This window comes from Curcuma longa, chromosome 11 (assembly GCF_044706935.1).
Source record: "Curcuma longa cultivar G26 ecotype Majalengka, Jawa Barat chromosome 11, ITB_CL_G26_1.1, whole genome shotgun sequence".
Taxonomy (NCBI): domain Eukaryota; kingdom Viridiplantae; phylum Streptophyta; class Magnoliopsida; order Zingiberales; family Zingiberaceae; genus Curcuma; species Curcuma longa.
This window is the reverse complement of record NC_133871.1, coordinates 26,353,741-26,366,333: the sequence shown is the minus strand read 5'-3', so window position 1 is coordinate 26,366,333 and position 12,593 is coordinate 26,353,741. Positions and strand designations below refer to the sequence as shown.

At 38.5% G+C, this 12,593-nt stretch overlaps 2 protein-coding genes across 3 annotated transcripts; both read right to left on the bottom strand.

Moving 5' to 3' along the window:
- Positions 1–5,944: 5,944 nt before the first annotated feature.
- LOC141837805 (uncharacterized) lies at positions 5,945–7,571 on the bottom strand. The gene is made up of 2 exons (XM_074725180.1): positions 6,876–7,571; positions 5,945–6,780 (listed from the first exon to the last, which is right to left on the bottom strand). Exons 1-2 carry the CDS (start codon positions 7,535–7,537, stop codon positions 6,114–6,116), a joined length of 1,329 nt encoding a protein of 442 aa, XP_074581281.1. The 5' UTR covers positions 7,538–7,571; the 3' UTR covers positions 5,945–6,113.
- A 910-nt stretch (positions 7,572–8,481) lies between these two features.
- On the bottom strand, positions 8,482–12,540 carry LOC141837804 (uncharacterized). 2 transcript variants are annotated; one of them, XM_074725178.1, is made up of 6 exons: positions 12,525–12,540; positions 12,177–12,454; positions 11,394–11,769; positions 9,969–11,301; positions 9,697–9,843; positions 8,482–9,248 (listed from the first exon to the last, which is right to left on the bottom strand). In XM_074725178.1, exons 3-6 carry the CDS (start codon positions 11,442–11,444, stop codon positions 8,662–8,664), a joined length of 2,118 nt encoding a protein of 705 aa, XP_074581279.1. In that variant the 5' UTR covers positions 11,445–11,769; positions 12,177–12,454; positions 12,525–12,540; the 3' UTR covers positions 8,482–8,661. The 2 variants fall into 2 exon arrangements, with proteins under 2 accessions (XP_074581279.1, XP_074581280.1); XM_074725179.1 differs by lacking the exons at positions 12,177–12,454; positions 12,525–12,540 and having other exon boundaries at positions 9,969–11,297; positions 11,394–11,463.
- Positions 12,541–12,593: the final 53 nt, after the last annotated feature.

Genomic DNA, 12,593 nt, shown 5'->3' with positions numbered 1-12,593 from the left:
CAAAGGGCACCAGAAGATGCGAATAAAAGAACAGCTCGACACGTCTCGACAGTGATAAGGAAGGGAGGAAGAAGGAGAAGAAGACGAGTACGCCAGTAAAAATAGTAATAAACAACGAAATTAAAAAAATTAAATCTTTAAATCTTTAATAGATAAATGCACATTAGAATCATAAATTTTACCAGGTTGAATTCTGTCTTTAAGGCAATGATATAACGGTAGGATATTCGAATTGTGATCGGATTGTGATCTAGAGATTCGCGATTTGATCTCTAGTTATAACATATTTATAGGAATTTTCCTTCCAAATGGAGAACGCAATCAAAGGATATTGGGCATCTGGATTGGCCGTCGTATGTGCTTTTTGATTTACCCTGATGGTCGGTGAAAAATTTTCATGGAACCGGCGTCGATCACTCTCAGGAATTGAATCCATGAGACTGATTGGGATTTATTATTATTATTTTTTAAAGAAATAATCTCAATCCGCGTTCGGTGCTGTGACTCGGGCGGGTCTCGCTCAAAGTCGGCGGTTAGGGTATTCCGCCGGCCCGGTTATGCCGGCGGCCTGTCGCCTCCTCGTCGTGGCGGAATCCACGGCCGTCGCTCTCTTTCCCGTTTACTTTTGCCGATTCGGTGCTTTTCTTTATTTTTTTTATTTTTTTAGCATAAATTAAAACTAGGAATGAATTTTTAGTTTTGAGAAATTCATGCGGCCCTCCACTTCCGGTTTTCCGCCTTCGCCTGTTGTATACACTTGGCGGTGGGTTTACGGATTTTGAGTCCAGTTTTGTCGTTTACTTGTTGACTGCCATCGGGCCATTGACATTAGGAGTGCAAACGATTCAAATCGCTTATGAGTTATTCAAGTTTTGATTTAAAAAATAAATTTATTTGATTAAGATTTTGAGTTCAAAAATATTATCAAACTAAATTAGAATTTGATAATATTTAATTCGTAAGCTCGTGAACATGTTCGTTTAAAGATTTAAGAACGTATTCATTAATAATTAATTTTGCAGTAACATATATTATCCAGATTTGATACAGGCTAATCATGACTTACAGATGAACAGTGCAAAGTATCTTTTGTTATGCCAAACATGCGATTTGATTCACAGGCGTTACAATAATTCCACAGATATAAAGAGTAATTCTATTTTGAAGCAAGAGAAAAATTAGACACACAACAAGTTTGCTTTATAGATAATATTTGGAACATACCCAGTATACAGGTAGTTCTGATTATAAAATTATTATCATCAATGCTCTTACACATTATTTCTTACACAAAATAGAAAATAAAAGATTCACATGCTATGTAGTATTTACTAGATCTCATGCAGGGGTTTATTAAATATGGGCTGAAGTAATAACAACCATACAAGACTTAAAAAATCCTTTTTATAAAGGATATTACTCTATTGAGGATGCCTTGGCAACAATACAAACTACTTCAAGACCTAATTTCTTTATTAGTGCATCCCCAAAGCCTCTGGTTCTAGCTTGTCTAAATCGAAAAGACATACTCACAGGCAATTTTGGCCATGGAACAACAAGAAAAGAAACCACTTACAGTCTGGATCAAACCAGGCAAGTATACAACTTTAGCTAAATTACAACAACAAAATAAGATTCCTCCTAGGAATCCTCCAATTACAACATTTACACCTGAAAGACTATAAACAGAAAAAATATTTATAGAAAGACTGAATAGTCTACCAGCAGACATACATACTTATATACGAAACAAAGCCGAAACTTCTAGTTTTTAACAGTTTGCAGACTTATGTAAATTATTAGAAATATTGCATAAAGACCCAATGGCAGGCAACGACATTTCGATTACATATGAAGTTGAATTTAGCTTCAAATTAAAATGTCAAAAAACTTCTCTTCAATGTCTGAACTCAGATTCTCGTGGTTGTCTTTCTTTGCTCTCCTATCCTATTAGAAGAGCTAATATTGACTATGAAAAGTTCATCTCCAGAAAGTTCAAAGGAAGACTAGTAACACCCTTGACTTTCATGGACTACGTGTTATTACATAAACTTTGGGTCCATGAACTATACTCTATCCAGGACTTTCCTTACAAGCTCAGACAGATTCTATAACACATCTTGTAGCATGAGATATTTGTAATCCTTACATTAGACAATACTTCCCTAGAATGGTTGGAGATGAAAATTGAACCAGCAAAACATGTAATCATACTAGATATACATGATATTAATGGTTATGTACCTAGAACAAGAAGATTATCCTTCTAATTCAGATATTGACTAAAATGACAGAATAATTTTACCAGAACAATTAATAGAATGGTGAACTGTTGTCCAAGACAGTGAATAATTCTGGGATATATATTATACTTCTTGTTGATTATATTTTGCTAAAAAATCATTTACGGAGAAAATTTAATTGCTCATGATAACAAAATTTTTCTCTTTCCCCATTAATACTATATATATATATAGAGAGAGAGAGTACTGTTCTTATTTATTGTTTTAGTTGAAAATTAAAAGAACCATTTTTATTTTTATTATTGGATCTCTAATTAAAAGAATCTACATTCTGCAAATATCTTTCAATTAAAACTATTTTAATTAAGGTAATTTTAGTCAACTAACTGCATTTGACGGTAACGTGGAATAGTTTTGATCAAAATTATTTTAAATATAATAATTTTAATCAAAATAATTTCAATTGTAATCATTTTGATAAAAAAGATACTTTAACAGTATTTGACTAAGTGTATCTATTTTGGATCATTTTTAATTAAATTAGAGTAATTTCAATCGACATTATAATAATTTTAAGAATATAATGTTAAACTAAATTTTGACTAAACTCGTGTAACAATATTAGAATAAAAATATTTTTTTCAAATGGGACAACTTTTGATTATAATAAAAAATAAAGTTTTTTTATTATTTTCTTATGATAACTAATATATATATATATATATATATATATATATTAAATATAAAAAAGAAGGGGTAAACCCTAGAATTGGATTGTGGTAGGTGGAGTGATATGGATCTGTGTCCACCTCAAATTCTGTATTCAGTGTATGGCAACCAGCTCACAATTGCATATTCTATCATTGCATTCCACAATTATTCATTCCAATAACACTTAAAGCTTTTATTATTAATAATATTATTTTTAAATATATGAGCTGCTAATTCACTAATTCAGCGGTTCCTCATCCAACAGTCAACATTTTAAATTTTTTATTCTATTAAAAAAATAATTTACTGTATATCATAATTGATTTTCGGCAGTTCACCTTAATTGACTATTTATAAAAAATACTATACTCTAGTGTTTAGGCCGTATTTATTTTAAAATAAATAATTGATTTTAATTTTCAGAATGGCATCTGCGATTAACCTTTTCATTATTTCTTTTCACTTGGAGTTAAATTACGCATTAAGAATCTAATTAACTAGCTCATTCATTAACTAGCTCGACTAATAATAATAATAATATCAAAATTTTCGCTTGCATAATCACCGACACAATTATACATGCATTCCACGTGGGGACAAATGGACCGAAGGGAATATTCTTACCGCCACCGACACTGTTAATTTTTATTTTTTTTTGCCAAATATATATTTATAAAAAACACAGGCCCCCTCCTATTTAGACGGGACGACCCGGCGATTAATTGTGCATTTATTGGTTATTTTTTAAAATAATTAAATAAGTGCTTGAAGGATTAACTCCATACGTGGAACCATGTTTATATATTGTGTTTGATTAATAATTTAATAGCCAAAATAATAATTGGATCGCACAAACCTATTTTCTCTTTAATTAATTGGCTAATGCGGCGCACGATGCCCCTTTAATTCAATTTCCCCTTAATACGCCATCCAATTTAATTATTATCATCTTCCATGAAATAATTAATGAAATAATTATTTCATTAGTCAACTAGAATATACAAACACTACACATACACACAAGTCATATAGTTTCATAAAATAATTGGAAAGGATTTATGAAGATGAGTGGATTGAAGAAAGGATTTGTTAAGTTGGCGTGCTAGTTTAGATATCGATTGATATTGATCTCCAACAACCTCAAAAGGTAGATAGATGGGAACCAGCTCACAACAATTTCGATGATCGATATGATTGCACTCAACAAAGAACTAAGAATGGTGTAGTTGTAGCCACCCCCAACGTCCAACACAAACTCAACTTTTTGAAATCTCTAGCTACTTCGACTCCTTTATGATCCGTGAAAGTTTGGCCACTGGCTCGACTTTGACCATACGAAATGGTGGAACCGTCTTCGCGATAGCGATATACAAAGAGGATCTAGAGCTAGAAAGGCAACTAGGGTTTGTGGGCATGAATCTAGTAGTGTTTGTTTTTGCTCTCCCTTTCTTTCTCGGTGGCTGATGGGCTTTTACTAGTTTGTATGGGCCATTGTTGGGCCGAGCCCATTTGGCAAATCCATTACTGTCATTCAACTAAACACAAATCTAGTAATAAAGCTTTTGCCTGAAGAAGAAGAAGAAGAAGAAGAAGAAACATTAGAGAGTTTATGCAGATATAGTTTGTAAAGTGGATTCATCCTCTGCGGGATTTTGAGCATTAACTATGTTCTTGATAAGAGCTTCATTGGTTTGTCGATTCGCTCGAACATCCAACACTCCTGCTGCAAGAAGGTTGCCCTTTAGCTTTGCATGATTGATAGGAGAAACTTGTTGCTCCAATTTCTCAGCTGAAGATCCACTTGTGGTTGGGTTATCGTTATGGTTGATATCATTTTGTAGATCAACAAGATCAGTGATAGTAAAATTATCACCGGCATTATAGCCTTTTTCATGTGCCTTCAGTGAAGAATCCTCCTCAGGGTCTTGGTCATCCAGTGAAGAATCCTCTTCATTTACAGCATCGTCTCCATCCTCAGGTTCCTCATCCTGCTCATCTTCTTGTTCATTATCTAGCTCGTCAATCCCATCTTCCGGAATCTCTTTGATGGCCTCTTCATCGTCCATCGTGTGCAGGGATTCTCCATCTTCTTCGCCTTTGTCGACTTCTTCTTCATTTTCTTTATCCTCGTTACTGACTTTGCCATCAGAAACGATGCCCTGGTCGAGCGGGAGGAGGGCTTTCCGGCCAAGGACTGCAAATTCTGAATGGCTCTCAATGGCATTGTTTAAACTTCTCGATCTGTGTTCATCCGGTCCCTTCTTCTTGTCAAAAGAGTGTTTCAACTGATAAAGCAACCAGAAGAACACAAGAGTCGAGATGCAAATCTGAAGGAAATTGTTTAACCTCGGTCCTTTGTTCCTTTGATTCCTAATGGAAGCCTGCCTCATCATGACGATCACTGATGCCCAGGAAGGTTTTGTGCTGCCAGTTTCTAGTTTTAGAATCAGCCAAAGCACAGCAATCCTAAATAAAAAGCATGGATACGAGAAGAAAATCATCATCATTATAGAAGAAAATGAAAGAAAAAAAAAATCGCTCTTTTTTTCACAAAACAGTAGAATATCCAGATCGATCAGAAAGAAGAAAAATATGAACATGATTGTGAGTAGTAACCAAGACGAGTATTCCAAAGCGTTCGTTAAAGATCCATGAAGCTCATAAGACAGAAGCAGCAAAAGGACCTTTCTGAGACGAAGAAAAGGAAGCATCTTGATGAAGAGAGAACACGCGACAGAGCAAGGTGCCTCACCTGAAGAAGTCTCCTTTTCTCCTATCAGAGCTTCTCCATCCATGCAGGGATTTAGGTTTAAGATGGTGCGAGGGGAAGAGGGCAAAGATGGCTTCCTGCTACAGAGGATTTACAGCAGAGACAAACAAGTGTGCGCCTTTAATGGGCACTGCAAGTGACGGTGCAGAAATTTTTTTATCATCAGTTTTCAGATATATACAAAAATTTACAAATGAATTGCTTCGTATAATTGAGCGAAGGCAAATCAGTAAAATATTACAGTAACTGTGTACGTTTGATCGATTACAGTTTGCTACTGGTTGACTAAAATTGGCCAAAGAAAGAATGTTGATTACAAGATGAACAGCCTCTATTAGCAGCATTGCAGAGAAGCTACTTGATTTTACTGTGTTTGTGCTTGAGTTGGGTCACCGCAGCAAGTCCGGTGCGCTCAGCCCCTTCCTCAGTCTCTGCGAGAAAAGGCGGCAGGCGTCCATGCTCAGCTCCACGGCGGCGGCCAGCGCCACGAACACCGCGGCGTCCTCCGAGGACCTGATGTGCTGCGCCCCCACCTCCACCCTCGACCGCCCACCGCGCCCCTCCCCTGCCACCGTCACCGACATCACAAACCCGCGGTAGGTCGAGAAGTGGCGGCCGGGGTCGGGTGTGGACGACTTGCCGGTTGCGCCAGTCGGGTCGATGACGAATTGGCCTCCCTTGACGGTGCTGATGGTGGACTCCGACAGGTTGATGCTGGTTCCTACGGTGTCGTCCGGGAGGAGCACGAAGCGGTAGCCGAGGCTGTCGCCGGCGCCGGCGCCTCCGCGCTCGCGCCAGGCCTCGAGACGCCCCCACGAGGTCCAGGTGCCGTCCCCGGGGCGGAGCACGAGCCATGCACCAGGGTTGGAGCGGTTCACTCGGTCGGTTCCGGGGGTGGCCACGAAGGGGGTCACCATGGAAGCGAGAGCCACAGGCGACCCGGAAAGGTCGTGGATGGTCACCGACCACCCCTTCCGCTCCTTCCCTGGCTGTTCCCGCTCCGACCCCAACGACGAGAGCCACTTTCTGGCGCTCCGTGACTCCGAAACCGCCGCCCTGCGACCAATTGCAGCAAACCAAGAAATCAAAATTAAATTTAGAAGGAAAGAAAGGAACACAGGATCAATGGAGGAGGCGAGTGACGGCGAGACCTGGAGCATACGTCGCCGTCGACGGCATTCCGGCGGCTAAATTTGCAGGTGAAGACAGGCTGCCTCATTTTGCCCTGTACTTGTAAAACCTGAGGGCTACATTCCAGCACGCCGTCGAACTCGAACACAAACCGAGGGTCAGGCTCGGCCTTCACCGTCAGATATAGCTGCGCCACCGATGACCAGGAGGATGAAGGGGAGCCTTTTCCAATCTTTGCCGTCTTCTTACCGATGGAGACCCACCCGCTGTGGAACTCGATCGCCTCCCTCGTCCCGCCGTCCTTTGCGATTCCCTTCAGGTCTAGCCGCATCGTGAACTTGCCCAGAAGCTTCCCGGAGCTCAACCAGAAGGAGCCTCCCTGCGAGCCTATGTAGATGGAGACATTGAGTTTATGGCGGCTGGCGGAGGAGGCGAAAAGCGACGACTTTCCAGCGATTCTATCAAGATCAACCTTGGATAGGTGGAACAGGCCGGCAACGGAATCCGTGCTGTCTAAGACGGAGTTTCCGTCGGAAGCGACGATCGGGACGTTGGCGGTCTGTTGAGGGAACTTGCCAAAGCGGATCTTCGCGAAGCAGGGGGAGGCGGAGGGCGCCGGCGGCACGAGAACCTTTAGCGCGAGGTTACCGACGATTATCCGGACGAAGGGGCATCGGTCCATGGAACCGTCCGCTGTGAATTCGCCGAGCTCCTTCTTCTTCTTCTTCCGCGTCGTCGATGGAGCAGTAGAGAGAGAGAGAGAGAAGGGAAGGGAAGAGCGCTATTGGAGGAACTACGAGAGACAGGCTGGCGGACTTGCACTAGATTTAGACATTTATTAATTAAATAATTGGAAAATTAACTACGCAAAAATTGAGACATTTAAGTCTCCAATATTACAATAATTTTAATTAAATTGATTTTGATGTTTAGTATATTATTTTATTATTTTTTTAAAATTTTGGAATATTTGTAATGTATAACCGCTATAATATTTAGAAAAGGTGGAGATAAGAAAAGAAGGATAAAAATTAAGGTGAAATATATTTTTGATATTTTTTCAATATAAAATGCTAATGATGATAGAAAAAGACCATTATTTTATGTTTGAAATCAAAGGAAAAAGAAAAAGAAAATAAAATCTGAATATTTATTTGGCAACTGTTATAATAACATTAAAGTAAGCTTAATCAAGTTAAAATGACTGTATTTTAATATAATAATGATATTTTTATAAACAATGAAATAAGAATATTTTAAAGTAAAAAAATAAAAGTACTCTTTTAAATTTTTAAAAAAGGGACAATCAAAAGTTGAAAATAAAACGCTTCTTTTTTATTTTTTTCCCATTAAAAATTTAGAAAAAAAAATCAGCAAAAAAATTAAAAGAAGCATTTGGATTACAATTTTAGAAGAAAAAAAAAATTAAAAGAACGCTCTTTTTTATATGAATCTTGATCACATGAAAGCATGTTTACTTCATAGGGGAGACGCAGAGAATAACAGAAAAAGAAGAATGTAAGGAATGGGAAGAGCAAAGAAAGAGCTACAAGAATCTTTGCTGTTTGCCAAGAGAAGGACGACGATAATGAAGGCGCAAAGAAGCAACAAATACTTTGTCGACAATTTATATTGCTACATAAAAATTCCATCAACACCTCTACTTTAAAGTCGATAAAAGCACAATTATATGAAGAAACAACTAAATTAACAGCTCAGTTCAATAAGACTGGCAAGATATTTGCTCAATCCAAGAGTGAGTATCATTTTTATTGGAACTTAAACTGCCAACTGATCTTATCATTCTCAGAACGATCCCTCGCTCTGGATTCTCCGCAAAGGATTATCGGAAACCAGACCTCGCAGTTTCGCACTCAGAAGATTATTGGTTGGCTTGGAGTTGGAGGTTCCAGACTTGTGCTTGCTCCTGGATGATGTAATCAGTGAGTTCAGGGCGCTGACAGACTTCGTTCGCCCATATGATGACTTGTTCCCTGCACTGCGATTTCCATGAAGCAAATCCTTGTGTTTTGATCTGAAAGCACGGTCAAACTGATGAGACGAGAAGGATCGAGTTGATCGGTCTGCGACATCCTTTGAGACACTTGCGCGAATGGGCAGCCTGTTGTAGTAAGCAAGACGAGGCAGAAGGGAATGCAGGTACTTCTTAAGTTGCTCGTCCCCAACATTCTTCTGGGCAGGATTGCCTTCCAGGATAACTGCTTGCAAGGAAGCATAATTAGCTGCCAGTTGACCAAGACCTTTCGCAGTCGCTATTCGATTCGAGCTCAAGTCGAGAATGGTTAGTTTGAGGAGACGATGCAGGCCTTCGACTTCACTGATCTTGTTCCCAGCTAAATACAGTTCCTTTAGTGTTGAACAAGAAGCCAAACCTTCAGGAAAAAGAGTAAATTTTGAGATAAAGTCACATGATAGAATAGTAGGCTCCAACTAACAGGAACTAACATTAAATTGCTAAGGAAATACAATAATTTCGAGAAGTTCGGGTAAAAGTTACTTCTCTATCACAACAGAGAAAAAATAATGGATTCCAGGTTTAGCAGAGAGGACCATGGATCTCATGAAGCACATAAGTACTTCAAAACAATTATTGTAGGCAATTTTTATTGATTTGTACTAAATGTATCTTGTCTAAGTTTTTCACTTTGTGTGGAATGGATAAGCATTATCTTTGAGGAACAGTTCGTTGCAAGTTAAGATACAAAATATGTAAGTTGATCTTTAGTTTCTTTTTAGTTTATGTAAATTGTATCAAGATGATGCACACGAGTACAAACATGTTTCAATGATATAAGAATGTAGTAACAAACAAGGTCATACCATGGCCAATCCTACTTATTTTGTTATAACTCAGATCCAGTACGCGGAGACGTGTAAGTTCTTTGAGACCTTCAATGGCTGATATATGATTCTTCGATAGATTTAACATGTGAAGACCTTTTGGAAGAGACCCTGAAGTTATCCTAACTGGAAACAAATGATAGATTATTAAACATAGAATAAAAAAAAGCCAAATAAAAAGATTGTGTGCACAACCTGGAGGCATAAGATGCATCAGTCAAAAGGCAAAACAAAATGAATTCAATACATACCTATAAAGTTGCCTGATAAATTAAGCATCTTTAAATTAACAAAAGAACAGAGAACTGGGATTGCAACCAAGCCAAGATTTGTCATCTGTGCACTCGATGAAGCAGGACTGAGGGATGAAATGTAATTGTAAGCTGTTATAATTCCAAGGCTACTTTTAGCATCAAGCTTTTTGCTTCCCACTTTGCTAGCTTTATTACTCGGCTTCTTGTCAGAAATTGGATGAGGATTTTTACCCAATTCTTTGGCATAGTTACAATTCTGAACATCAAGTTGACTAATCCAAGATGCAATCCGCCTCATATTAAAATTTTCAGGACTCGACCCATCCAAATTTTCAACAGAAGGTTCTTTAACACTGAAAGTCACTGCACTATCAGGTTGTAATATCCCATTTGCATGATCACTGCAATCAGGGTAATTCTCACCCTCTCTTTGCTGATCCTCTATCTCCTTGGATTCGAGATTAGAGTTGGAATGGTGGCATGTCTCTCCAGAATCCGTATCACAAGGTAAACCCATGATGTCAACCAACTGATTACCACTATTAGACTTCATAATTGAGCATTTACCATCTTTGTCTGAATCTGAAAGCTCATTACTCTGAGAACAATCAGAAATGTAATGTAATTCAGCTTTTTGCACTACCCTTGAGACAGTTGCTGCATTGCCATCTAAAAACAGACCTCTCTCCAAATCTACAGATAATAGATTTTCAACTGAGTTAGAATGAGGCCCCATTCGCGTCAGCTTGACAGTGGCATCATTGATGTCCATAGTTTTTCCTCTAAGGTTAGTTAGAGAACAAGACTTTCTACTAATGAACTGACCATTTGATGATAATTGTCCATATGAAACATAGTCAGGAGATTCATCGTCAGCATAGTCATTATACTCTGCGTTGGACTGGTCATGGATCCCAATGGAAAAGAGGCATTCATGTTGAACTGGTTCAGCCGATGTTTTGTTTTGAACGTCAAACTCGGTGAATTCAAGAATCTGTTTCTGTGAGCAATTTTCATCATCAGTATCATTCTCCTGAATCATAACATGATAAGGAGAACCTCTTTCCTCGTCCAAGATATTTCCAATAGATTTACTTTTTCTAATTTTTGCCATAAGAACAACTTCCTTCTGTGCCTTGGAATGGAGTTCTTGACTATCTTCAGAACAATCATCTTCTTTACAATCAGTATCGAGCAAAGATGGGGCTGTTATTTTCTCCAGTTGGGATACTGAACTACTAAATTCATCTGCACTAAGCTTAATTTCTTGATCTTCAGAATATTTTGCAGAATTGCAATGCATTGTTCCACTAACCTCTTGAACAACTTTCTAGCATTCAGAACATATATTTCAGTACTAATATAGACACACATGTGAGACAGAATCTATAAGAAACAAAAACAAGGATCTTTCCTATGTACCTTCGGTTTATGAATCGGAAAAGAACTGAAGAGTCGGGAAAACTTGATCATTTGACTAAAGGGGCAAAGATGCCCAGGTTTCACTAGTGCACAACTAAAAGGAGGGGATTAATCTACTGCCCGAATCAAGTCTTAGCCCATCTCGACATTAGCCGTAGTCGAGAGAACGACCTACTAGCGCACGGCAAAGTCTCCAAACGCTCGATGCCTTTGATACCCACAATGAAATCAGTATGTTTGCATTACCATCAAAACCCCACACCCACAAAGAGGTGCGAGAAGGATATGGTTTTTCAACAGCGGCCAGAATGTAGGAAGGCTTTTATCAACTAGGGAAGGCTAACCAAGAAGGCAAGAACAAAGATCAGTCAAAATCCTGCAACCACAAAATTTGTGAGGTAAGATTAAAAGGAAGGAGTAGATAACAACAGTCATGTCTCAATATCTAAATAAACACAAGATCAAACTTCTGAGCAGAAAAAATTGATAGATTTCCACATGAAATATTGTAAACTATTTCCATGATAAACAAGCGTACCAAAATACCATCCAAGTTTACAAAGCTAAGCAGGAAAGTCGCCAGAGGCGAGCAAAACCCTTAACCAGATTCTTCGTTCTTGCCTCTAATCAGAAAAACTAAACAAAGATTAAATTTTATGATGAAATAGATACCCTCTAATCAAAATCAGGCAAAAACAAAATCAAGCCTTTTAGAAATATCACTATCAAAAGAGAATCGCCAAAATCGCCAACGAGGAAACGGAGAAAAGAGATCGCACTTGCCTCCTCGAGATTGGATCGCGACGAGAGGAGAACGAAGCGAGGCCGATTCAACAAGAGGAGACGTGAGCGAGGATAATTCGGGTGGAAGAGAAACAGCCTCGGCTATTTATGGAAGAAACCTAATGGGGGTGATTCACGGATAAACCCTAACCACAGAGCAATCGCAGGGTGGGGATTCCCAGCAGCCTCAATCATAATCCCATCAAGAATTTGTTCAAATTTCCGAATAATTGATTAATTCAATCATATAGGTACGATCCGGATCTGTTCTGCAAAATCTGCAAATGCTGGATTAAATACCTTGGGAAATATAGACAAAAATTCTTATTTTGAATTAGAAATAAGTACCATCAAGCCAACAATACAATACATTGACCGATCGACCACCAAAGAGAAAAAAAAATCTAAATCTATGAT